This window comes from Triturus cristatus, chromosome 5_2 (assembly GCF_964204655.1).
Source record: "Triturus cristatus chromosome 5_2, aTriCri1.1, whole genome shotgun sequence".
Lineage (NCBI taxonomy): Eukaryota > Metazoa > Chordata > Amphibia > Caudata > Salamandridae > Triturus > Triturus cristatus.
The window spans coordinates 504939894-504967552 of NC_140588.1; the positions used below are offsets into that span (position 1 = coordinate 504939894).

The following is a 27659-nucleotide window of genomic DNA, read 5'->3' on the forward strand; positions in this document are numbered from 1 at the left end:
TCTGACTGGTGGCAGCTTATCATAAACTCTTTTTGAACTTGAATCATACAATTCACCCTCTCCTAAAGGTTGCTCGGTGGCTGCAGATTAAAAGATTCCAGCAGCAGCTTCGTTTTTTACCAACGGATCCCAAAAATATTTTATGGCTCCCTGTCTGTTTACCTGGCCTACTCTCACCGTTCAACGTGCAGGTTATATAGAATCAGGATCTTCTATTTTTCAGACCATATGTATTTGTGGGTAAGACTAAGATCAGATTATCAATATAGCACCTCACAGTTAAATTCGAGCATTTTTTTTAGAAATAGTTCGGTTCGGGCCAAGTAGCAAAAAATGGTACACTATAAGAAGAACCTTGTGTTGAAGGATATCCTCTTCTCCACAGGAAGCCAGCGGGGAGCACACATATGGAGTGATATATGTCCTCCTGCCAAGGGCAAAGTACATGCAGACAGCCATGTTTTGAGTAAACTGTAGTACTGTACCCATCTCCTTGGGTGCTGCAGTGTAAGGCTATTGCAGTAGTCAAGCGTGAAATTAATTAAAGCTCTGAAAAACGTCTTTGTGACATTCAAGCGGCAAGTAAAGGATATTTTTCTTCAAGGTTTTAAGCCGAAGAAAGCATTTAAACACAGTCTTATTAATCTGGGTAGCAGGGCCGGACTGGGAACAGAAACCGGATCTGGCAAACTGCTCAGCTAGCCCCCCTGGGGTGAGAGGGAGTGCAGGTGAGCAGTTTGCGACAGCCGGTTTTGGCCGATTTTGTTACAGGTGGCCGATATTGCCGAACCCCACCCTGGCGGCCTACCGGGGAAACGCCCGGTGCCCGCTATGGCCAGTCCAGCACTGCTGGGTAGTAAAAGTGCATACATCATCAAAATGGAAACTCAGATATTTAACTATACGTTAGGAGAGGGAGGAGCCCCCATCTCAGAGGACCACCATCTGTTAGATAAACTCGAGTTAGATTGGCTTAAACCAGGCGTCTCCAATGAGTAGCTTGTGAGCTAGTGGCAGGGGTCCAGCTACCTAGAAGTAGCTCTCCTCTGTGCAACACAGCCTAATGTATTAGAAGATGTTGCTTGGTTGAATGAATATATTTATACCAAAACTGAAATGTGTGTATTAGAGACGTAAATGGGTGTATTTTCAGAATTCATAAGCTGACGTTTGTAGAAAATGGTTGAATTTACAAAATATATTTAAAGCTGATGTTGTGCACTAAATCATGCAGCACTGGGGAGACTTATTATTACTGTTACTACCTGGCAGCCAGGCACATTTTGCCTAGGGCTGTTATGTATTATTTACGTAAAGGTATTTCACATTGACAAAGCCTTTTCTACATCACAGCTGGCAACCGTGCCTGATGAACTGAGGTGATCACTGCTTGTAATCTTGCAAATGGCGGCCACTAATGTAACATTGTCTCAAGTGGTCACTATACTAAGACTAATGGATGTAAATAGCTTTTACTAGCGTTGAGGTCGGAAACCCCTGGCTTATAGCAAGTTTTGTCGGCATTGAACCTTAAGGTGTTGCATTGCATCTAACTGGCAAGTGAAGAGAGACATTGGGCTAGATGTACAAAAAAGTTAGTTTACGATTTCCTAGTTGCTAAATTTTGTGATTAGCAATTAGGAAATCTCAAATACCCATTTACAAATGTGTCTTAGACACATTTTGTGATTTTCAGTGGGTTGCAAATAGGTCTACCCCTACTAATATTCATGAGGTAGGTCTTGCTTTGCGACCCATTGAGAATGGCCTGCACTCACAGGGATGGTGGGCAGCTGGAGTCAGCAGACCACCATGTCATTCGTTTAGTAATGCAGCCCGTTTTCCTTGAAGGCAAACGGGATGCATTTCAAAACTAAAAATGAAAAGCTACCGTTTCATTTTTTAAGAATAGGCATTGGTCGGTGGGACCACTGCCTGCTCGTAAAAAAATGTTGTGCCCACATTCACAATGGGGAAGGGGTGCCTTAGGGACTCCTTCCTGTTTGCGAATGGATTACCACCTTCTTGGTGGTGACTGCAAATTGTTTGCGACTGCATTCCCGTTTGCGAAACATTCCTAAATACCAGTGCGGCTCGCTGTTAGGAAGGGACGCCCTTAAAACGCCCCTTCCTAATAGCGACTCGCAAACCCTATTTTGCGAGTTGGTAATAGCTTACCGACTCGCAAAATAGAGTTGGTACATGCTAAAAAGCATTTTACCGGTCGCAAACGACCCATCGTGGTAAAATGCTTCGTACATTAGAATCCTGAGGTCCCTCAGTAGAATAATGAGCTGAGTATCATCAGCGTACATCATAAATTATATATATTTTTACGGACTCAGGTTGATTTACAGAGGTACATTTATATCCTGAGGCAAGTACGGAGGACACCAGATTGAGATCCAAAGAGTGTGGTGTACTACACCATACATAGTTATTCAGATTGTAAACATACATATGTACTATACGACTTAGACGAAAAGGCCAGGAAGATGAAACATAGATAAATATTCAAAATATGATGATGCATGTGAGCATCACGTTTTTCATGGGTAACTGCTAACTGTTTTGAAGTTGTAGAGCAAAATAAGTGATTAAAAAGAAGTTTTAAAGTATTATGTTGAGGAAAATGTCTACTCTAAGTCAGCCGATATCCAGTTGTTGTGGCAGAGATTCTGTCCTGTTCTGTTGTTCATTGGTTGGGAGATATTACACAGGCAGGTTTTTTGGCTGGATTGAACTCTACCTGAACTCTTCACCGTCGACCATACTGCTCAAGACTGAGCCTTTGAGTAAGGCAGCGTAAAATAATTCGAGCTGACTTTGGGCTGCCAGGCACCACCAGATTAACTAAAGCCTATAACCAGCACCGTCGAATGTCCTTTAAGAAACTACCAGGAGTGCTTTGCCACTGAGCTTAGAAGCCCCAGACAGTGGCCACGAGAAATAGTCCCCTCGTAAAATGACTTTCGCATTCTTCAACTCTGCACATAGAGATCACCCATAGACCCTAAGCAGCCCTAAAAAAAAAAACAATTTTATTTAATCGTTCAATTTTTGTTTCGTTGCTCGTCTGGCGTATTAAAAATACAAATTAAACTCAGAGTGTATAAGTAATTAAGTCTTTCACTAGAAAGTTTTTCACATAACAATATTATTAGACATAACAATATTGATAGAACAACATTAATCTATTTTTACATTATTCATACGCTTTTTGTGCACACGCGCTGTTATATTATAATTGCACCCATTATACATTTACATTTTTACAGTACCACAGTATCATATTTCAAACCACATTGTACATGATGTAAAGAGCATAAGACACTGCAGCTTGCATCAGCGTTCCTTGGAATACACAAACAACATCTCTGTTAAACACTTCTATGATATGGTTCCCTCTGGTGGTCTAAAAATTAAAGGCAATGTAAGTGACTATTCTTTAGATAAGAAATATGCCTATATAAAAATGACTAGGAAACGTTTAGTTCGATATATTTTCAGTCCTCTCTCTGCTGCACATCTGTGTAGTCTCACACTATCTCAGAGAGGTAGGTCTAAGGCTTTTTTAGCTGGCCTCATCACCCCCCCCCCCCCCCAACAATCTTAGCAGAAATCAGAGCCTTTTACATTATTTAGCGTTTGTAGGATTTGAAAACAATCTGTCATTTCCATTCTCAGAGGTTATCATCTTGTTATCATAATAATAAACATGAAACTTCCAGTTTTTTTTACTTGGAGTGTTTAATTTGTAAAAGAAAGAGTGCCGGATCTCGAAGCTCTGCTCAAAAGCCCGCGGCCAATGCAATTAAACCTCAGCTCGCCGAATGCCAGGGCCGCGCAGCCTTAAATCCACCTCTTGCCTGTTTAATATACTACTAGACACTCCCTGTCCATTTGACTCTTGCAGGTTCCTGCTTTCCCCCTTTGTGATGGTTTTGCCGTCTTTCTCTTTTGCCGTGTTTGTGATCTGGGTGTTTTCCCTCTCTGTGCAAGCTAAATATGTGATGGTGTTAAATAAGTGCCGGTCCCCAAAAATAAGTGCTGATGGCCCCCACTGGCAACCACTGGCTCAAACAAGGCACTGTTTACTTGGTTTAGTTGTGATTCGGTACACTCATTCGGATATGACCGTAGAGGACCCCAAACATCACGCGGCTTGGTTACAGTGGGGAGAAAGGCAGAGTATTCGTTCACAAACCTGTTACGAAGGGCTGCATCTTGCAACCCGTCTTTGATTTTAGGCTCAGGACTTCTCATCCATGTCACAGCAATTCTACAGCTAGCTAGGAGTAACAGCATGGCTATCAGTCTTCTGGGGGATGGAAACTTTGATGACATAGCCAAATAGAGCTACAGGAGGAGATACTTCCTGGAAATTGTATAATTGTAGCTACTGTTTAAAATCTTTGCTTCCAGAATTGATACGTGACTGGGCACTGCCATGCCATGTCAGCTCATCTGACCAATCAGCTGATATGAGCTCAGGACGAATGAGGTGTGATTGGTCGTCGGGTTAATTTTACGTAATAATACTGAAGTGTGGTTAATACGGTCTAAGAATTAGAAATTAATAAGCTTATGCTTCATGGATATCATTTTAGCCTGTGCAGAACACTAACCCCAGGTTTCATCATTGTTCTCTATATGTAGGTATGCCTCCCAGTCCCAACTCGTGGATGCTGGAAGGAATACCATGTCCCATGTATCTGCATAATGCTTTTAGAGTTAGGTCACCCAGTCTCCAATAAATTGCGCTAGAATCATGTGTCGGTAGTGGAATATAATAGGGCTCATTTGGAAATGAAAGCCGTGCTTTCGGGGTGGCCTTCTTATCCTAAGATATATTAATCTTTCAATTGTGCCTACTGGCATGGCCATCAAAACTGCTCTAATGTTAGAAACTTGCCATCAACAAATAAGTGTCCCAGTTGCGTCTTGTCTTTGTGTCAAGACTGTCCTTACAATGTGTCTCTGGATTGGATGCTCTGAGGGGTGAGTAGCTGATAGACCTGCTGGACTCCCAGAGTGGACACTGTGTGCATTTGATGGAATTAGAGTGGTTGGGTTAGGTTGTTTGATAGCTGATGTTGTTTGTCGCGTACCCTCCTAATTCTGGTCTCTCTTAATGGTTGGTTAGACCTGACATCTGGTGCTAGCCAGAACACAGCAGACTGGGATTGGGCGGTATCTCTCGAAATTATGCATAGCAAACCAGCCTTTCGCAAATAGCTGTGCCAACATCTGTTTCCCTGTCCCGATGAGTCTGGACAGTATAGCCTGTATTTTGGTAAAGAAAGATCCGTGTAGTGGGATGGGCATATTTGTGAACAAGTATGAGAACACGGGAGCACCGCGATCTTTACTATTGCGTTGCTTCCAGCTAGTGAAAGTGGGAGCCAAACCACCCTTCAACCTAGGTGGAAAATTGTCCATCACAGGGCCTTAATCTTCTTGAAATACCTCATCTTGTTCACTGTAATGGAGATCCCTGGTATTTTACCGACCTATTGCGCCACATCAGTGGGAATTCAAGGTTGTGTGCATGAACACTTAACAGGAACATGTCAGTTTGCCCCTGTTAATGTTTAGCCATGATAGCGTTCACTAATCATGGGGGATAGGTTGATTAACTAAAAGAAAGCTATTATCTACATGTAAGGATATTAGAATTCTCCTATTTGTAATGGAGACGCCACCACTTGTATAATATTCCCACAGTTAACAGGCCAGTGGTAGGATTGCCAGAGTGAAATTAAATGATGAGGGTAGCTGAACTGGCTGGTACACCTCATCCCAGCAAATGAGCTTGAGGTGAAGCCATTAACATAAAATGGGCAGAATCCTGGGTCCCTTCTCATTAGTACATTAGATCAAAGTGCTAATAATGTTTGCTGCTATTCTGTACACTGTCTCTAATTAATTGTCATTCTTCTAGAAATGTCGCCTTTTATTCTGAAGTTGTTTTTCTGGTTGAAACGTTATCAAAGAAGTGCACAGTTTTAACAGAGGCCCCGTCTTCTGGCTATCAGATGGGTATGACATCAAAAGGTTTGATGACCCAAAGGCCTCTGTTTTGTGTTTGTTAGGGCCTTATGGGAATTCTGTTGTATTGTTGTAGAAGAAATATAACACAAGCCTTCAGGATGTCGTAGTAAGTTAATTCTCACTACTGACATCTACTGTTATCTGCAGGAAAAAGTTTGACTCCCGGCAAGCCTAACCCAGACTTTCATCCTATTGAGGTCAGCAAATTGAATACCATTGAATCAATTTGTACTAACACATGGTATTTAGAGGGCTTAGAAAAGGCAGAATTGCAGCACGAAGTGGTATATAAAACGCAAAATATGCCCTTCACTTCAGCAAGCATTTAATATGATATCCTTTAGGGCATGTTTACATACATTTATGAAACCAAATGTGTTACTGAGAAAATGTTGACCATGGAGTCCTAAAACTGGTCCTATGCAAAGCTGAGTGAGCGATCCATGCTTAGAAGGTGCTTGCAAACAAAATGTGATGTAATACACGAGCTAGGAAGAACCAGTAAAGAGAGCTGAACGCTCTCCCTACCTGTAGGCCCTGTGAGATCTAGGTGCCGCTGTTCAAAGACTTCTCTCTAAATGAAAAGCCACCTACTTGACTTTTTCGTCTAGCATGATTGTTGCTGGAACAACTGGTTTCCACTGGTGTGATTTTTTATTTTGTCCAAGTTGGACTGCTTGTGCCCTATGTAAGGTGCTATCATCTTGTGGGTTCACTGGTGCGATAATGCAGAATCACACAATCTGAGCACAGCAAATTTGGCTTTTGACTGTGTGCCAGAAAGCATTACCATGATAGGGGCGGGGTTTTGTTTTCAGTCATAGAATTCATCTTTCTAGTTATAGCATTGTGTGCTGAGGCTGCTAGTGCTGGAACCACACTTTGAGCCATAGCCTTGGCTGCTGTCTCTGACTGTGCTGGTCCATGTCTACTAGCCTTGTCGTTGACCAGAGACCCCCGTCAAGGGCCAAGGACATGCAGTCTGTTCATTGCACTTCTACAGAATAGGGGGTCTGCGTGGTACCTCGTGATCCTCATCAGCACTCCTCTTCCCCAAGAAGATCATAATGTGCAGACTGTACACGAGGAGATGTTTATATTACATTCCCTGGGCCTTGTTGGTCCCATTGGTGCTTGGTGAGTAATTGCATCTGCTCTATTAGGCCTCAGTATCCAGTGGGAGAACTATCAATGTGACCTCCTCCCCCCCCCCACACAGTACTCAGATCATTAATGCAACCTATACTGCATTAGGGATATGTGGGCCACTCTTTAGCTCCAAAATGTGCTGATTGCACAGAATCTGTGCTGCCTTATGCAAACAGAAAAGTTACACTACTGATGTGTTCTTTTTCCAGTGTAATTTCTAAAACTGCGGATGGCAGCATTTTTCAGAACCATTGAAACCTTTTTTATGTAACTAATTAAGTACATTTTAGATGGATGTACTTGCACAAAAACGTATCACTTGAAAGTTACAAGACACGAAACATGAGAAATGAGCAAAGTGAACCGCAAAAGTGTCAACTGACCCTTAAGGATGACGCGCCTAAACTCTATTCACTCGGAGCAGAAAGAGTCTCAGAGCCACTGCCTTCCAACTATCTTGAAGAAAAGTGTACACTGGTTTATACTATAGACAGTCCAGCATCAGTTAATACATCACTCAAGTTTAGCCAGTTAAAAAAATTGAAATGCATAGGAGAAAGTTAAAAGTCCAAGCTGACCATATCCATGGCTCACACAATGCCAGAACACAACCCTGCTGTGCTCACAACAAAAAGAGTCTATAATTAGGCATGAATTTCCGAGCCAATAAGCATTATCAAAGCCAATAGCTTTGTATTTTGTATTTTGAAAGGTTTCCCTAAGGCTCACTTACTCAGAGAGCCCAGGTACCATATAGCCAGTCCTAGGGAAGCCTCCCTTACTTTTACTGAAAAGCTTGATGTGCATACATACATTTGTCATCGCCTGATGATCGAGTTCCTATTTATCTCTGTCCTTTGCTCCTCCTTTTTCTGTTCGCCCTAGTCCCTCCTGTTCCCCACGTGCTTAGATGGCAGCCTGTTGTCTGAGCACTCACTATAAAATATAGAGATATATTACTCGCAACCTAATCTGTGTTGTTCCCATAAGTCCTGGGTCTGGACAGGAATAATACAATAATGATAATAATAATAATAATAAAAATAATAGTTATAATTATTATTGTTAGCAGTAGTAGTAGTAATAGTAGTATGTATGATATAATATAATAATATTATTATTATTAAATTACTTCCCTCATTCGTCTGATGTGAGTCATGGGATTTCTGTTGTAGCACCCTGAAATTCTTACAATTTGACATGAAAGATACCACTAAAACATGGTACATTAGGAAAAGGTTTAAGTGTGTGAATCCTTCAACTCACATTGATAGTGTATGTATGTATGTGTTTCTATAGCACAAACCTAGCCAAAAGGCAGAAGAGCACTGTACAAGGTCAAAGGCAAACATAAAGGTAACGAGTAATAGGACAGGTTGCGCAGGATGTGGATGGATGATGCATTGTGATGCATTGTTCTTTAAAGAGGTGAGTCTCAAACTCTTTCCGAAAATGGGGTAGCGTTGGGGCTGTACTGATGGACATGGAGCTGTAGATCAAGATCCTGGGTGCATAGATGCGAAAGGTCTGCTGCCTTGTTTTTTTTTTTTTTACAGTTCTTGGTTTCCCGTGTGATGGTGTCCTGGCTGCAGGTGTGCCAAGAAGCAGGAGAGATGGTGAGCTTGTCTGCTAGATAGGAAGGGGTGCTGGTCGTGATAGCTTGTGTGACCAGCCAGGCTAGTTCCCCGAGTTCTTTCTACAGCATTGAATGCTACAGGTCCGAAAGCATCAATTGGTATCCTGACCTTTGTGGAAGTACTGTACGGAGGCGGACGGCCCTGGCAGTCATTGCTTATAAGTGTTCCAAGTATCAGATGGCCCGAGCGCATGCGCGTGAAAGCACACTGTGCCATTCATGTCCAAATCAACTACCAGAAAAGAGGAAATCTTTTCAAAACAAGGTCAACCTCCTGTTAAATACAAGCTGCCATGCTGTATATATTATACATTTCTTTGGAATCCAGGTGGAACCCTATCCAAAAGGCAACACACAGACATTTTTTTTAGTCCTGAGGAAGACCCCGAGTAAATGTTGTCACAATCACACCAATCCCCAGGGGTCGAAACTTCAACGCATACTTACAAGTGTTATTGATCAACTAGACCAATTGAGAATAAGAGGATTAAATCCTGGTTGTGCTGAATCACACTTTTCATGTATCCCACGCAGTGTCTAAATGTATTGTTTGTATATATATGTATTGGTTATGTCTTAATTGTGTTGTGATATATATGTAAACAAATTATAATTTTGCACACTTATTTGAATTGCACAATGCTTTTCCGATAACCTTTTCGTGCTGAGTGGGATCTTGGTATTGGCTCATGAAAAGTAGGCTGCATGCACACTATTGCCCAATTATGGAAGTGAGAGTATCAGAGCTAATGCAGTGGTGGGCTGGATAATGGAATTAAGCAAAAGTGAGGCTCTGGCAATGAGAAAGTGAGTAGAGTTGTCCCTAGAGGATATTTGGGGGAGATATGAAAGAGCTGAATAAAAACTGGGGGGCCTATTTACAAGGGCTTTATCTCCGCTTTTTTGGCTTAAAAAGCCAAAAAAGCGGAGATAAAACTATCGCCCTATTTACAAGAGGGTGCTAACATGCATAATCGCATGTTAGCACCCTTTTTCCCAACACCTCCCTTTGCATCTCTAATGAGATGCAAAGTGGGCGTCACTGGGCATACCCCGGATGGACTACCTTGAAAATATCGCTGATGTTCACATCGCAATATTTACAAGACTGCCCCAGCATTTTAGCACACGTTCGTGTTTGGAGAAAACCGCTGTTTTCTCTGAAAACTAACGTCTGCTAAAATGGAGACTTACCTATCCCTAACATTTGGGGTGGATTATGCTGATACGACCCTGTGGGTCGTATCAGCAAGGTTATCGCCGTTTTGCAGGGAACATCGCTGGAACCAGCGATGTTCCCTGCAAAACGGCGATAACCTCGCTATCTCTGGAATTTTTATCACCCTGGAGAAACACGTTGTTAATAACGCGCTACCAGGGCGATAAATTCCAGAGATAGTCTGCGATAACAAAATTATCGCTAAGCACGGCCAGCGATAATTATCGCTGGCCGTTGATAATATGCCCCTCGGTGCTTTGTGTATGAACAAAGGACAAGCATAATAATGATGGTAATGTAAAATTTGAAGTTTTCCAATTGAAGTTCTGCAAACTTGATCAGTGTGTCTATGATGACGGGCAATGATCCAGTTGAGGCAATAAGGGTTGGGGATCAATTCTCATATTCTTAAACACGTTCCCTCTACACCATAAATCCTTCTTTCTTGTCTTGTGTGAGACCACATCACTATTCCATATTCCGTGTCTCCTTAGCTAATAACGGCTTGTTGTTTCTTTTTAAAGTTCTACCTGCTCCTCCTCACACACCCATATCCTTGATATTTGTGAGAATCAATTAATTTTAGTGAATTTGTGTATAAAAATAGATCTCACGCAAGCTTTGGTTTTTCAGGTGGCGTGTGTTGCTTTTTGGGGAAATGTTTCTGTCCAAAAGAATGCAAATGAGGACTTGTGGCTTTTCTATGGTGCCCCTTCCGTAGGTGTGATCAGACAAAATGGGGTAGACTGCCATCACTCTCAGTGAAGTTAGCCAAGGACTGAAATTATCTAACCCTTTACTCCATGTTGTAGTAAGTGTGAGGAAATGTGAATGACACAATAACAGACCAATGGATGAAGAGTGCTGGCTGAAAGTCTCTATAAGTACGTATTTTGTACTTGCAAATTTAGTACAACCATAAGGTCTTGGCCAACGCAATACCTAAAAAGGGCTGATACAACCTTGTAGCAAAGAGAGTAACAGGGAGGCACAATAACAAGTTGGGGTAGCAGAGCCTATCTTTGGCTCCCCTTATTTAGCATCCATGTCTCTATCAATTGAAGATATTTACCCTGATTCACACAGTGTTTGCTACAAGTAGGTGTAACTTACTCTTGTAGTACTCCTGACTTATTCCTGAATTCCAGGAGAAGCCTGCAGTGAATGTTGTGCAATGAAAACCACAGCCTCATGCATTGGAGTGAGGAAGTCACATCTTTGCGGACAGGTAAATGCTTGCTCTAAAAGTTGCTGGAAATTCTTTAGTGGCAGAGTTTGGACACGAATGCATCTGCCTTTTCCACCTGCATTTACAATATCTGAAATGCCTGTGTGATTATTTCATAATCATTTGTGACGTATACTTTTTTTACTCCGGCACCGTTGGTCCTCCAGGGTTGGCTGTATAAAGAGGTCAAATTGACTCATAGCACATTATAAATAAGCCGCGGTTCCATTTTCCTAGAGGGCCTAGGAATGCATTTATTTCTACACCAATAGGATGACACCTGTTCAGCCCACAAGCCCTGCGTTCTGAGTAATGTGCATTTACAAAATAAACCAGAGGCTCTCGAGAATAATAATATTAGGTCTGCAGGGAAATGTGGAAATGGGCCCAGCAGCTTGAATAAAGCGACACAGCTGGCACGCTGAAGAAAGATGATTCTTAAGAGTTGTGCTTGACTCACTTACACATCACTCTCTGGGATCCATCTTAATCGCTCTGATGGAGATTGCCCTCTTCTTGCACCAGATGGGATGCTTTGAAAGTGCCCGAGGAGGCACTTGGTTAAAGGAGATGATTACAAGAAACACAATTACATGGAACTTCTAACTCGGCTATATCTGGATGCTCGGTTTTGCTAAATTTCAGACTAATTAAAGACATTTTTTCTCTCTTTCAACCCCTCGTCCAACAATGGGCTTCAGGGCGTACACGGTGTCTTCGCATTATACACGTGCAAATAACGCCACCGTGGGTTTTTGTATAGTTGGCATCACAAGTTATTTAATGAGAACGTTTAGCATTTTTACCAGCACACTGCCACTAGGCTCTAGGGAGAGCATAATGTGCACAGTGACTCAGAAACACCTTACCTTAATGAGACAGCAAAAAGTCTGGGGAGGAGGAGTACACGTCACAGATGAAGTCCAGTTATCTCACTCCACGCTGTGACCTTTGTTATTTGTTTTGCATAGACCGACTAGAGACCAGGAGGTAGGAAAGGATAGAGTGTCTGTCTTCTCACCAGATCCATGACCTTCAGGATTATTCTAGCTGTCTCCCGTAAATAGTGGCAAACATGGCTCCAAACTGAGGAGTGGTAGGAAAACCATAAGAGGCAAATCCAATGAACGGAGGCCTTTGTGAAACACTTTGGGCCTTATTACGATGTCGGTCGGATGATCGTCCGACTGCCATCGCAGCAGGAGTGGGACTGCCTGATATGTAGTCGGAGGTCCCACCCGCCAGATTAGGATGCGACCATTGTGTAGGTGGTCGTAAACATCTCTTTTTCTATTGCGGCTAGTGCTGCGGCCCGGAAAAGGGAGCTAGCACAAGCCGCAATAGAAAAAAGGGATGTTTTTAACTATGTAGTGCCTGGTACATGGTGGATGGATGTTTGGGGGGCACCACATGTGCCGCCCTGACCACATAGCAGAGGCCTATGGCGATAAGGGCCCTGCTAGGGTCCCTTACAGTCCCTTTCAAACAACCTTTGCATGGGAGTGGGACCACCATGAAAAGGCTGTCAGAAGCTGACATCCTAATACCTATGGTGGTGCTTCCGCAGGCACTGCCTCCATTGTGGGGATTAGGCTCTGACCGCCATCCCGACGGGCTACTTGAGCCTGTCAGAAGCAGCGGTCTTTCACCCAGCCGCTGTGCTCCGACTGCCAATATTATAATCTGGCAGTTGGACCGCTGCCTTAGATGTCAGGCGGATCGCCACCAACGACCTGTGTGTGGCGGTCCACCCAACATCTTAATCGGACCCCTTATGTGGCAATAATCTGACTTGTTTAAAGCATGAAAGTCATGACTTGGTTCAAAGAGTGGAAGTCATGTCCACTTGACTTCTTGCAATTGCAATACCAGGCCACAATATTGAGGACAAGAGGGTTTACCCAGCTTCTGCAGCTTAGGAATCCAATCGCATTATCAGGCCTCGAGGAACAGAGCAGAGTGGAATAAAAAACCCACTCTGCAGATGATTGTGCTGCTGCCACACAGCAGACGTCTTCCAACTGCAGTGTCAGGCCTCAATAAAGGGAGCTTGGAGACAGTGTACATGGCCTTCTGCAGAACAGTGGTGCTTCGCCCAGCAGACCACCAATCGGAGTATCAGATCTCAATAAAGATATTAGAGAGGAAACCACCCTCGCTTGCAGAATATCCACCAAGCAGCTTTTAACCAGTTGCAGTATCAGGTCATTAATAAAGAGATCAGAGAGCCAACAGACCCCCTTCTGTAGAATACCATGGTGCTTGCAACTAGGAGGCATATCCAATTTTAAACATAGGATGCCTATGCACACGTCAACAAATAGTACTGTATAAATACAGATAGTAGTGGAGAGAACAGAAATTCTGACAAAACTTCATGAGTCCAACAACGTATATCCTTTTTGGTTTAATATGGTTCCGTTGCCCAGCCAACACTTGTTTCGTCCGGGTGTAAACCTACGACTTCTTCAGGGCATCAGGCGAACAATGAAAATGTGAAAGATCTCTCTGCCGGTTATAATTCCGTCCCGGCTGCGCGGGAAAAATAAGTGAGTACACACTCGGATACGAAGGCTGACTAACCAGAATCCCATTGTACATTGTGGCGTACTCGTCCTACAGGTCCTTACTCTGTTGGGGTACTTACCCGTTTATTCGTATCTGAGTGTGTACTCACTTATTTTTCCCGCGCAGCCGGGACGGAATTATAACCGGCAGAGAGATCTTTCACATTTTCATTGTTCACCTGATGCCCTGAAGAAGTCGTGGGTTTACACACGGACGAAACACGTGTTGGCTGGGCAACGGAACCATATTAAACCAAAAAGGATATACTGTGTTGGACTCATGATGTTTTGTCTGAATTTCTGTTCTCTCCACTACTATCTGTATTTATACAGTACTATTTGTTGACGTGTGCATAGGCATCCTATGTTTATTCTGTTTAGACTTTGGTCTACTTGAGGGGTTTAGGGTTTGTTTTCCCCTCATCCTATTTGCACCGTTCTTATTTCAGCCTTAGACTTCTACGTACACACTGTGGGCGCCATCGCATACCGCAAAGCTTAAACCCTGCGCTAGTAGTTCTGTATATCCAATTTTAACATCGGGAATCTGAAAGAACTAAGAGAGGCAATAAGCACTTCTTGGCGTGATAGTATGGTGCTTCGTGTCAGCAGATTTAAACCAAGTGCAGTATACAAAATCAACAAAGGGAGTAGAGAAGGAATAGAGGATCTCTAACAGAATATTAAAGTACTTGGACAGGGCAGACTGCATCCAATTGCAATCTTTCATAGAAAGTGCTGAGAGGTAAGGAACACTCTTTAGAAGAATATCCTGTGGTAAGTGCTCAACCTGATAAACAAACTCCTGTGGTGGTGTAGGCCTCAAAAGAGTGAGCAGAGGCAAGAAAGACTCTTCTTCATCTGCTCAAGCTGCTTCCATCCAGCAGAGTTCACCCAGTTGCAGCGCGCGGCCTCCATGAAGAAAGAGACAATCACACATTGCTGCTGAATGCAATAGGGCTTCTAGCAGACGGTCCAAGTGCAGTACTAGGCGCGGAGAGGCGGGAATACAGGCAATCAACACTCTTCTGCAGAATACCATGTGTCCTGCACTCAGGAGAGTTGAGCCCATTGCTGCTCCAGGCATCAATAAAGAGAGAAGAGAGACAATAAACACTTGCCTGCAGAATATAATGATGCTTGCACCGAGCAGGCATCATCCAATCGCACCATCGTGGACTCTAAAAGAGAGCAGCAAGCAAAGCAACGCCATTTTGCAGAATGCCATAGGGCCTGCACTCAGCAGATGTCCAATTGCAGCACCAGCCCTCAATAAAGAGAGACAATAAACACGTGTCTAAAGAATATAATGGTGCTTCCATCGAGCAAGCATCATCCTATTGCGTCATCATAACTCTAGAAGAGAGCAGAGGCAATCAACACCCTTTTGCAAAATACCATGGGGCCTGCACTCAGCAGACATCATCCAATTGCAGCACCAGACCAAAATAAATGGAGCAAATAGACAATAAACACCTGTGTGCAGACCTTCAGACGAGGTGTCCTTGGAGGCATAGCTGATGGGGCTGAGTGTGCTGTGTTCGTTGCTTTAAGCACTCTTTCGTCTCTACCTCGTTGTGTCTGCTCAGAGTTAATGTGATGTGTGTGATCTTCAATCTTAGGTTTGCAACTTGGAGGTAAATTATGCCTGGCCCTCTTGTGCAGCGCCCAACCTGCCTGCAGGCATGTGAACGTCCATCCGTACCCACACCCTCTTGTGAATCCCAAACCTGATTCAGCTCTGAAACGATTTCACACATTGCATGTTGTTTATCTTGTATATGCGCCTGTAGTTTTCATTTGAAAAAAATCCTGTCATATTTTGTTACACATACTTTGCCATTCCAGAGCTGTGACATTTGGGTTACCAAGTAACCTCAGTAAAGATAAGGAATGACAACCATAGGTTGTCATTCTGAAGTCAAAGAGGAGGACTGGCTTCTGAGAATAAGCTACAAATATTTGATGGTTTGCATCCTTCAAACGCTTTGGCTTAAAAGGGCTGCCGATGGAGAGCTGATCTGCACATGGTTATGCTGCAGGCCTATGCTGTACCGACCTGAAACATGTAAATGAATATTTATGGTGGGGGAAATCAGACACACACAAGAGAATTGGAAAGAACAAACAGTGATGCCTTTAATACACAATATAAATATGGAACAGAATATTATTTTCCAACTAAATCATGCCCCCTTTCTGGTGAAAGCTTTCTTCAAGGGGTTGGCAAGTCAATGCCCAGTCCACCAAGGCATCACACTTTCTGCACCCAAGGCAGTCCCTTGTCAGCCAGTGTTTTCCTAAGTGAACAGGGACATCCCCAGACCCCTGTGCCTACAGATCCGGCCAGTGAAGACTGACCTCCCTTGCTCATGACTCTGTGTTCTATGGACCATACCAGGAAGCCTCTGCTGAACCTCCAAAATGTAGTCATCCACACTTCCGGGACATGATCCTTCAAGGCATCTAAAACCCCTGATGTAGAAACCCTTAAAAAGTATTTCTTACAGCTGTGGCCATGAACACTACACAGTGAGCAAATAATATCAGATAGCATATAATACCAAACGGAAACAATGTGGTCAAGGAACCCCACCTCTCAAGACCTGCATGAACAACCACAACCTCCCCCACCAAATTATTTTCTTTGGTCCCTGGTGAGTTGAAGAAGGGATTCCAAGGAGGCAATACATCTCCAGGTGAAGCAGCACTAAGGCTGGTGGTTTATTCCTAGGTTCCTAGGGATATGGGTGCCCGAGTTACTTATTTGTCAAAAAATAAAGGGGGAGGCACACATGCCCTCCCCAAGGACATTTTATTTTGCTTTGGGCCACCAGGGGCATTTAATGCCAACTGTGGGAGGACACCTCTGGCACCTGGTCCTGTCCTCAGATCATCAGGCATCTTTGCTGGTTTGGTACAGAGAGGTCCTGTTTTGCTCATGGTGACCAGCTCTAGCCACGATAACTGTTTTTTCATGCCCTCTTGCTCTCTAAAATGTCACAACCCTTGGGGAGCTTGGGGTTACTGCTCTACCTTCTTGTGGAAGACCTGTCTTCTTTCAGGGCTTGTTCTACCTTGCTTGGGCCTGGGGTCTTCTTCAGCAGCATCCCCAAAGCCCTAAGGCAGAGTACCCTCACTGTTTACACCCTCCAGGTCCCATGGCCTCCTTTAGCCACTTGCACAGCACCTGGATCATCAAAAGTGTGTACCCCTCGTTCTGGAGGTCACACTCTTGCAGGACCAGTCCAAAGAATATCCCGGGGCGCCCTCCAGGGTACTCCTAAGCAGGCCCATCCCTCTACTATCCCCTGAGGGTGTAGTGGGCCATTGACCCTGGACAAGCCAGGCCTAGTGCCTGGGTGCCAACGGAAGTAAGAATTACTTAGATTCATCCTTGCAGTAGGGAGTCAAGTATATGTTCTCTTCCAGCTTTGCATTCTGCCTTCCCCAGGTCAGGCTATTCTCAAAATTCTTTCCCATGTGCAGAGGGTATTCGTAGAAGTAGAATTTCTAGAAAGTAGGTACCTCTGCCGAATCCTAGGGTGACAAATCCTCACACCAATCTGCCCCTATTGTCCTGCACCACTTTTGAAAATATGGGAATTTCCAAAACGGCTTTGTCAAGTAGTCTATTGAAAGGCTGTCCCTGAGAGTCTAAGCCCTGCCCCTAACTGCCACATCTGCCTGATCCTTTTCCTCCAAAACTTCAAAGGGAAGCTCCTCCTGTAACTGGCTCCAGAAGTTTGGCTACCCTCCTCTGTTTCTGTAAGATTGAGTGTTCCCAGGCCCGGTGCAGTGTGAAATGTAATTAGACCATGCAGAATCCATCCACACCGTCTCCTCTCTTAGCAGCAGACCTAAATACTGGCTAATGGCCCTACTATGTTGGGTGGCCTTTGATACTCCGGCTGGCTAGTACATTAAAGAACTTAACCCAGCGGGGGAACTAAAGCCTGAAATCTATGAGCTGACTCAGAGGAAAATTATTAATCTTGAGTTGACACAATGAGAGCAAACATATGCAGAAATTAAAGTCAAATTTGCATTTTGGATAGCGATTTACCATAAAATAGGTGTGTCAACTGAGATACCAGGCTACCAGATTGAACTAGAAGACAATCTCATACGCTCAGCCCCACTTGTCCATACATGTGTGCATGTGTGTTCATGTCCAACCAGCCCAGATACGCTTGCCCTAGGTGTTCAGCAACAGACAATATCTTAAAAAGTGGACACTGGCGGTTAGCACTCCCAATCCATTGTAGCAGAGATTACCTTGAATGAGACTCGGGTAGTGAGACTCATGGCAGATGTTCATAAACCAGATAGCCCAAAACATAAAAAATTCAAGGGAATAAAATGGAGCAGAACCTATTCCTCACAATATACAATAATGTAAACTAGCATCAACACATATACAACTAGCATCAACATTTTAGGACGTTGGTCGGAAAGCCTCTGACCACAGGTCGGAGGCTTTCCAACCGACATCGTAGGTTTCACTTTTGACCTCTGCATTACAATGTGGGCGGTTGAGAGTAAAACCAGCTGGTCATTCCAGCTGGATTCCGACGGGCTCAAAGAACACATCGGCCAGTCTGAGGTCTCACTGTAATCCCATAGGATGGCATTTTAGTGGTCGGGATTACTATGGTTTCCGACATGCTTTCCATGTTGGACTTTCTGACATGGAAAGCTGGTCAGAAAGCAATTTTAAGGGCTCCTAGCAGGGCCCCCTTTCCTCCACGGCCTCCCTGCAGTGCCTGTCACGCAGTTTAACGATTAACAGAAACTCCCATTTCTCTATGGGAACTTGTGCTGCGGCGGGATTACGGCTGCAGCAGAAGCTCCCATAGAGAAATGGGAGTATGCAACTGCACCATGTGCGGTTGCATTGTAATAACCATGACGGGGACGCTGACTGGAGGTCGGTCGGTCCCGAGACCGCTACGGTCACGTCCGCCCAACATCGTAATCAGGCCCACAATATGTCACTTGTGATACAGTGAAAAAGGAGCAAACATATATCACCATGTAATTTTAAAGAAAAATGTGCAATCTATTAAATCAGCTCTTTTAGTTTAATTCCAATGTTTATTTATGCTGAAGACAAAGTTTCTGGGCATTGTTTAACTTTTCAAGAGTATTGACTGTTACTCAAGTGCAGCAAAAGATGCGGTGATTGCCAAGGGCTCAGCCTATTTGTACCTTGTTTGGCAGGCTTACTGATGGAGTTAGAAATGCATTACTGACTCTTCTTAAGCATCATCATTAAGCAATGTAGTATATTAAATCCCTTAGGTTACCACCTTAATGATGATTAGGAAATGTTTGCTGGACCAAATTCTCACCTAAATTGAAAATGGCAGATTGCTGAAACAATAATTAGTAAAACACATGTCAGTGAAGTCAGGGTAAATTAAAATTAAGGTGTGCCAAAGCAGATTGCAAATATGAAATAACTTCATGCTTGGAAGAGATTGACGGATATTGGAAGTGACATGCATTGTAGGAAAGAACTATGACAGCTTAAAGGGCAGTTGCCTGTAAATTTATTTTATGTAACAAAGGGGAATTAAGATGTTTGAAGGGAAACGTTAAAATCATATTTAAGCGAATGATGAAACTGTGTACGGATCAGCATATTTATCTGTTGTATAAGTTTGAAGAGCTTATGTAAAAGAGAAACAAGAATCCTAAGAATAGGTTACAGGGTGACCCCTTTTTGGCTGATCACCCCAAGTTTTTTTTGGGGGGGGGTTTCACATGCTGGTGATTTTGATAATTTCGAACTCTAGCACTATCAAACTGTTATTAGTGCCCACGGTATGTGTTCTGATCCTAACAACTAACTCAAAATGTGGACTGAAGCACTACATTCTGCCATCCATTTTATGTCCCTGAAAACATGACACAGGCCTCCGTTCAGGCCTGGTACACTGCAGCCTACAGGCTATCATGTTTTCATACAGAATCGTAAAAATAAACTCTACAGACCTAGAATCCTGCTTCTAAGCACGTAATAAGTCACCCATCAAATCGTGTTAGTGCCCATAAGATTGGAGGAATAGTGCTTAAAAGTGGTACATGTCTAAATTAATGTTAACATGTACCTACATTGAGTAAATCATCAAAAGCTATTATTGTTGTATTGAGTTTAGCTGTTCCCATAGGAAATACTAGGAAAGCAGATTAAATCACTATTTCTGCACTATCCGCTAGGAAACAGCTACAGAAGAAGTTCAGAAACTTTTCCTATTAAAAAATCCATATCATCGTTAAAGTCAGATTTTCTTTTTAACTATTTAGGATACATAACTTTCAGAACAGTTATAGTTTTTTGCCAGAGCCACATTTGATTGATTAGTCTAAGGGCCTTATTAGGACTTCGTCGGTGTGGGGGGGGCCACCACGTCAGCGTCCCGCTCCCACACTATCAAATCTGTACTGACACTGCCCTCGAGAATACGCATTTCCTCGTGTCTGGCAGGCGGTGCTTTGGCGGTCCCACAGCGGTACCCATTAAAGAGGCACCGCAAAGGTAGCGCCATAGGCCATTTCTGCACGGCATTGACTGTGCAGTACATGCTGTGCAGGAAAGGGGGTGATGCACACGGGGGGCCCAACATGTGCCCACCTGCAGGCACCCCATGGACCTGAGGAAACAGGGAGCCCTGAAGGACCCCCCTTGTTTCCTCACCTCCACAGTTTTAATGGCTGCCTTATGGCGGTGAGGAAACTCCTAATGTGCTTGGCGGTGCAGCAGCGGTACTGCCGTCATATTAGGGCCTCTCACTGTCATGGGAACCATGTTTGAGACAACTCCCATGTTTTATGCCATATAATGTTACGGCCAATTATATAACGCGTTATTACCCCGTAGAGGTTTCATCATCTTTGGGGACTTTGCATTTCTGGCCTATTTATTGGCCGTTGTGAAGCATGTCTATGGACATTGAATGTGGATGTGTTTCGTACAGTTTAGAGGTCAATCATATTAAATAGCAGTTGGTGAGGTTAGACTTGACTTGTGTAGTATGTAGTGTTTGATACTATTAAATATGGACTCGCTAGATCCTCTTTTGCATCTGTGTGTAGTATTCGGTCAATGGATGAAGTACCAGATAGTATTGCCTTTTGTGTTATTCTGCTGGGGTGTGCACACATTTGTCATGCTTGGCTGCAGGTAGCTATTGTTTGAGGATTCTTTGCCCATTATGTGGCTCTTCTGCAGTGCTATATGCATCTGGATACGGTTCATTTAAGTTAACATATTCTGATTGGTTGATGCATGGAATGGTGAGAGAATATGGATGGGTTGTTCAGGTCGTTTCATAATGGCCCATCTCTGAAAACTTCTTCTGTGTGGCAAATTATATCTGTACTGTTAACCATGATAAAAAATGTAGTTCGCATATGCATTCATGATTAAAAAAAAATAGAGCAGCTCTGTTTTGCCAAGCGGCTGTAAGTGGTGTGATGTCAGAAGGAAGGTCTCCCAGTAATAAATGGCTGTACTCTGGCTCGAGCAGGTGGCGTGCTCCAATGAGAAAGTGCGGCGAAGCCCAGGTTGTACATTTGTGAATGCCATAACCCAGAGGCTCGTTTATACAAACGCTGGCATTCTGACGCTCTCTTTAATCAAACTCGGCCATTTGCAAAGGCTTTATGATTTGCATAATGAAATATTCCAAATAGCTAGCGAGCTGTCCAAATGCGGCGCGTCGCCTTCCATTAGTCAAAGAACGCAGACGAGGCTGTTAATAAATCAGGCATGACTGTTGGTGCACAAAAGATGCAAAGAGCTGTGGTGGCCAATGCAGCACTCTAGGGACTTCACAACTTTCAAAGGCTAGGTGGGTTCGAATAAATAGCCAGTCGAAGGCAATGTTTTCTCCTTCTGACCATTTTAAAATGGGTTGTGAAGTTTTAGTTATTAGTAACGGGTGGATGTCCAGGGTCGACACAAGTAGGGAGCAGCTGGAGATATTTGACCAATACATTGCTCTTTTCACGGCCCCATTCTTCACTTATAAATTAATATATGTATCACAAAAGCAGGCTTAGCCTACCCGACTACTCATAACCTGGGCGCCCTTGAACGTACGCATCTGAGGACACTTCATGAAAACCCACCAGAATCCTGTATTGACATAGCCTCACAGTTTAGTATTCTGCCCTATTTTTCCTCGCCTGCTTGGTTCTTGCATTGTGTTCCAAATGTGTTATTTTCCCCTATCTTGTCTATCTTGTACCTTCTGCATGGCTTTAATTAAGAACCATAAAGATCACCTTAACTGTTCTTATGATGCCATGACATTTTAAATACTTAATACTTAATCTACATACTGAAACAATTAAGCAAGCGCGCACACATATACAAACTGTGGTACTGGCACATTGGACAGCTTGAAGTACAAAAACACCAAAAAGATGATTTCAATGAATTCTTGGTAAGGCAGGTACCGGTAACCTTAGCTGTCCAAGGTGTCACCCTAAAACCAGAGAAGAGCCCCGAATTGCATTTATGACCTAAGCCCCAGAAAAGATTGGGGAAGAGGGGAGCAGCCCAGACCACTGACACCAGGCTTGTGTGAAAAACCAGTGCACATTACAGCATAACCTGGGCCTTTCCCAAAACTATAACCTCACCATACATATATACCTATGATAAGCTACCCTCTACCCCTAAAATATCCCTCCGCCCTATACAACTTAAATCATCAATAGAATACTTGCACCAGGGCTGGTCAACTGTACCAGAGACCTCTAAAATCCCTACCCTTTTTTTTCTACCCCGTATTAGCTTTTGAACCCATTCAACTTCCTACCTTACCCTGAAATTCCCAGGTCGTCCAGGCTTGAACTTGTCTACCCGTTCTCCTTCAGCCTGAACTGCTGCAGACAACAACAATAAACTTCAATAAATCCTGGCAGCTTCTCAGCCAATCGCCTGTGCACCTGAATCAAGCGACAACCTAACCAAATAGCTTTCCTTGCGCACCTGTAAGCAACAAAATGTGCCAACCCCTCAACGGTGAAACAAGGCTGAAAAAACTCCACACAAAGCCTTATATAAGGGGAGAGGAAAGGGGCAGACAAAAAGCGCTACTCCTCAGTTAAAAGCCACCGTGTAACCAAGACAAAATGCTGGATGATACCGTAAAATGGAGGGCGAAATCTATGTTGGGCTACAAAAGTAACTCAAAAAGAGCACAAACCCCTGAGCAGTCTCCTGCACTGCTGCACTTCCCCAAACCACCCAGGGGGCAGGCCTCTCTGCGGTTGGCTGCCCTCCAAGTCCCCATTCTGACAAGACTGTAGGTGTCTGTCTATATCATTACACCATTTTCTACACAGATATCACTTTGTGGTCGTCAATGATGTCATTTAACATATCATAGGTAATGTAATATGTGAGATCATGTGTAGTGCATGGCGAAGCGCAACTTATACTTAGCTAAATAAACTATAACTGGTGAATTTCTGTGTTTGTTTTTAAATGTTAGTGTTTAACTCTACTTTAAACTTGTTTACATGGAATATGTGTGTGCATGTGTGTTGTGTGTGTGTGTGTGTATAATTCATATAAATATCGCAAATGGCAATACCACATGGTGTATCAGATACTATTTGCACTTTGGAGGAATGCTGCACTGGTCATGGCTGATTGGAGTAAACTAATGGCGGTGGATGGAAAATAAGTGGCCGGATTCCTGCAAGCAAGAGGATATTAAAGGTCACATTAATGCAGTGCACCAAATGTTCTCGTTTCAAAAAATAAAAAAAATAGGAGCAGATGGCGTGATCTGCTAGTCGGGTGCTGCGTTATGATGTTTCTCGGTAACCTCTTCTGTCAGCAAAGCATTTGTGACCTGTCGTTCGTTTAATAGCAGTGTATGCTGTGGTAACTGCGAGGTAGAAGGGCGTTTGTCATAGGCAAAATGACACTGTGCTGAACAGAGCCATCGAGTTCAGTGAAGGGGCCTGCCTCTTAGTAATGGCGTCTGACGAGGCAAAGAATACCTGGCACGCGGCAGCTGCTATAGTAACCAGCTGCGCACACCTGTGAAAGGGATGTAATGGGAGAGTTGCACAAGAGCCCGGGAACCTGAGCGAAAGTCGCTGTTCATTCCGCACTTCACTCCGGTCATGGAGTGTACCAAAGGTATCCGTTCCAGCTCCCGGGGGAAGACTGACAGCCCGGCGGCAGAGGGGACTTCTCTTCACGTGAATTCATTGCTGGCAGTGAAGACAGCAGAAAGCCAGTAAGTTCTTAATTTCCCACCTCAAATTTCAGGCGCACGCACTTTCAACCACCAAAAGGCGAGTAAGAAGATTCTGCAGTTTATTTTTTTATTCTTCTGGGGACCATATACTTTATGTTGGCTTGAGAACTGTTCCTCATTTTCATCAAGTTTAAAAGTAACGGTGAACTGACAAGCTCTGCCCGTTTGGAATTCGTGCCCTTTTTCCCCCAGACTCTCACACTGTATATGTACTTTGTTTAACAATTTAGCAAAATATTTCTATAAACTTGAGTAACATACCAAACACCAGTTTGGTGTGTAAGAGGGAACTTGCATTTCTAAGAAAGGAATTTTATTTGAAGGTCATGGAATTCCAGAATTTCTTCATATTTATTCGTGGCATTTTAAAAAAAAAATCTAAGCTGTCCTTCTAAGCCTGAGGTTTTATTGATCAGACAATAACATATGTATTTTTAGCTGTAATTATTTTAATTTAAAATTGAGGACGCTAACCTGTTGGTGTATCCCATTTAGGGGATGATTTAATTTAAAATGAGAACGTACTTTCTTATTTTATTGGAATTAGTAGAATACGTTTAAAAACGTATGTGTTTCCATTTGCATAGAAATCTGGAAAAACTGACCCCACACTAAGCACCACTTTACACCATGACTCTGTACACCAATTCCAATGAGTATAGCAAATGTCCTTACATGGTTCAGAGTTTTGAGGTGGTAGCAGAAGTTGTTGTTCTTGTTCATTCCAGTTGCTCAACTGTAGCACAATCATGACTACATGCATTCACCCTCAGTTACAGTGGGGCACTGTGCGGTAATGATGTTTTCGGAGAAATAATATGAGGATGTGCATTTGTATTCAAACTAAGTTTAAGGCAGTTAGAAACGTCCTTCAGGAAAATTCTAAAGACCCATCTATTCTAATTTCAGCATTACTTGCGTTGGTCCTGCAGGTGTGAATTTCTCAGTGCCGCGAGGTCTCTTGGGGCAGCTGTGTGCTTTATAAGACAGCTAGAATAAAATAGAATAGCTGAATCTAATGCATATCCATTTGAATCTAAATGATGTATGCTTAGTGGTGTTATGGGTTTATCCAAAGTACTGCACGTTTCCTATTGTATTAAATGATTATGCTTTTCAAAGGTATCCTGGTGACATGATTGACACATCTGTTCTCTGAAATCACAAATCCCTTCTGAGGTATTTATGAATTGCAAATCACTTTAACATAGATATTTAAATGTAATAATGTGTGGTTGGATGTAAGTGCCAGGATGCTGAAGCATATTGAAGGCACAGGGAGCCAGCTTGGCAGTGTCTAATTTGTAAAAGAATAGATGCCAGGGCCTAAAGTTTGATAAGAAGACCACGGACCGCACAAGGGAAGGTTGAGGTACTGAATACAGAGGATACATAGTCTTGATTCCACTTCATGCCTCTATTCCACTATCAGACACTCCCTGGCCCTTTATCTCACTCCTGCAGGTTGTAATTCCATCCCTGCTTTTTACCTTTGTCACTGTTTTTTCATCTTTTTCTTCCTGCTTTTTTTTCCCTTTTGTGTTTTCTTTCTTTCGCGCTGGGTCAAAGTCTTTTGAGGAAACATAAGTGCCTTCCTCAAAAATGGGGAGATGGCCTCACTGCAGCAACCGGCTCAAATTAAGCACAAAGAACAATTGATGGACAGAATGCAGAACAATGTCATATATTCACCCCAGTACAGAGATCTGGGCCTAAATCCATCGTTTTTTTGCTCACCATGACATTCCAGTTTGGACCCAGCCATATGCAAATCAGTCCTGACCTTTTGCCCAACGGGAACAGTCCAGCCCGAACTGCTAGGCCAGGTCCGCCCTGAACTGGAAACAAGCATCCTAGGACCGGTTTTGGGCTTTCAGCCCTCATCAGTCAGGATAGCTTGACTCCAGTGGCATGGAGAGCACGGGACCCACGTCTGATTATACCCGTCCCATTCGGGGTGACAAATGCAAAAAGAACAATTGATGGACAGAATGCAGAACAATGTCATACATTCACCCCAGTACAGAGATCTGGGCCTAAATCCATCGTTTTTTTGCTCACCATGCCATTCCAGTTTGGACCCAGCCATATGCAAATCAGCCTTGACCCTGTGCCCAATGGGAACAGTCTAGCCCGAACTGCTAGGCCAGGTCCGCACAGCAGCTTGCTTTCTGTAAGCCACTGATTTCAAGCGCAGGGTTCTCTAAAGTATTGTGGAGTTTGTATATGTGTTGTGATTGCTATATGATGCTTCCTTTTTAATAATAAACATAGCACCGTTTTTGGACTAATCAAACAGCCATGTTTCACTTCACAGCATAATGTGGCTCCATATGGGGACCGCACAATATACATTCTAGGGTGCCTTGTTTGAAATGATTTCAAATTTATTGCACACTTTTGGTTCATTTAAGCCTTTAGGATGCTATATATTGAATTGCTTATTAAACCATTAGAAGTGGTACTCACAAAAACAGCTGAAAGCTCAAGCTTCCTGGGGTCCACTAGCCAACAGTACTAAAAGAAAGCTTGAATAAACGTTGAGCAAGCCATTACTTTTTGAATTTGGATCTAGATTAGTTTTACTTGCAACACTAGCATTTTATAAGTGGAATTAAGAGCCTAATTATGGGCCTCGCAGTCTGCGCAACTGTCCGTGGTGGTCCAACCACCGCATGTCAGTTGGTCCCACCGCCCGATTTGGAGTGGGGTAGTCGGCCTGTCTCAACACCGCAGACACTGACGGGATCATGGATTCCACGGTGGCAGTGGTCTGCAAAGATGCGAGGTATGGTGGCGGTGCTGAGACAGTCACTGCCGTCGGGATTTCAAGTTCCCTTTCCGACAATCTTTTCATGGCGGGAACGTTGTCATTAAAAAGGTTGTCTGAAAAGCAGAGAAGGGGCCTAAAACAGTAGCCTCAGGCGATTTTGCCAGGGAGCCTAGTGCATGGGGGCACATGTTGTGCCCCTCTCTGCATGCACTGTCATGCATGCACTGTGTACCATACACAACATGGTGTTTGGTAACAGTGCGCGCACGACATTAAAGGTGGTGCTCCACGGTGGCATCGTCTTCAGGCTTACATACGATAGTGGCACTACTGCCTGTTGGTCTGACTGCCAGGTTCGTAATGAGGCCCTAAGTGTCTAACTAGCTTGTTACTCCCAATGTGGGAAAAACATAGCAAGTGTGGCGTGTTAAATGTTTGGTCGACAAGTACACAATATTAAAATGAAACATACACAAATCGCTTGAAAGTTTAGCAGTAGTTGCTGGAAATTTGTACTCCCAGACATAACCCCGTCACTGTTGGTGTTTCTTGTTGCAGCATTGCATATCAAAGGGTTACTCTTAGGGTTTTTACAATTACATTGGTTAAAATTAGGGCACCCAGTTTTATGGTATTTATCTTTTTTAACATTTCCATCTGTATTTAGTAATATTTATTTTCTGGCCATTTTATTGTTATTGATCCATATTTATTTTATGTTTTGAGAATAAATGGAGTCGT

At 43.3% G+C, this 27659-nt stretch overlaps 2 protein-coding genes across 13 annotated transcripts in view; one reads left to right on the top strand and one right to left on the bottom strand.

Moving 5' to 3' along the window:
* The window catches only part of PDE1C (phosphodiesterase 1C), a 1636609-nt gene that overhangs the window by 853604 nt on the left and 755346 nt on the right, over positions 1-27659 (top strand). Inside the window, exon 1 of one of the 11 annotated variants that reach the window (XM_085607520.1) lies at positions 23968-24124. The exons of the other annotated variants lie outside the window; for them this stretch is intronic. Coding sequence (XP_085463646.1) covers positions 24009-24124 — 116 coding nt within the window. The 5' untranslated portion in view covers positions 23968-24008. Of the gene's footprint in view, positions 1-23967; positions 24125-27659 lie in introns of those variants that run through there. 11 annotated transcript variants of the gene reach the window in all.
* Positions 1-27659, bottom strand: part of LOC146823222 (uncharacterized) — a 312919-nt gene that overhangs the window by 225327 nt on the left and 59933 nt on the right. The window lies entirely within an intron of this gene.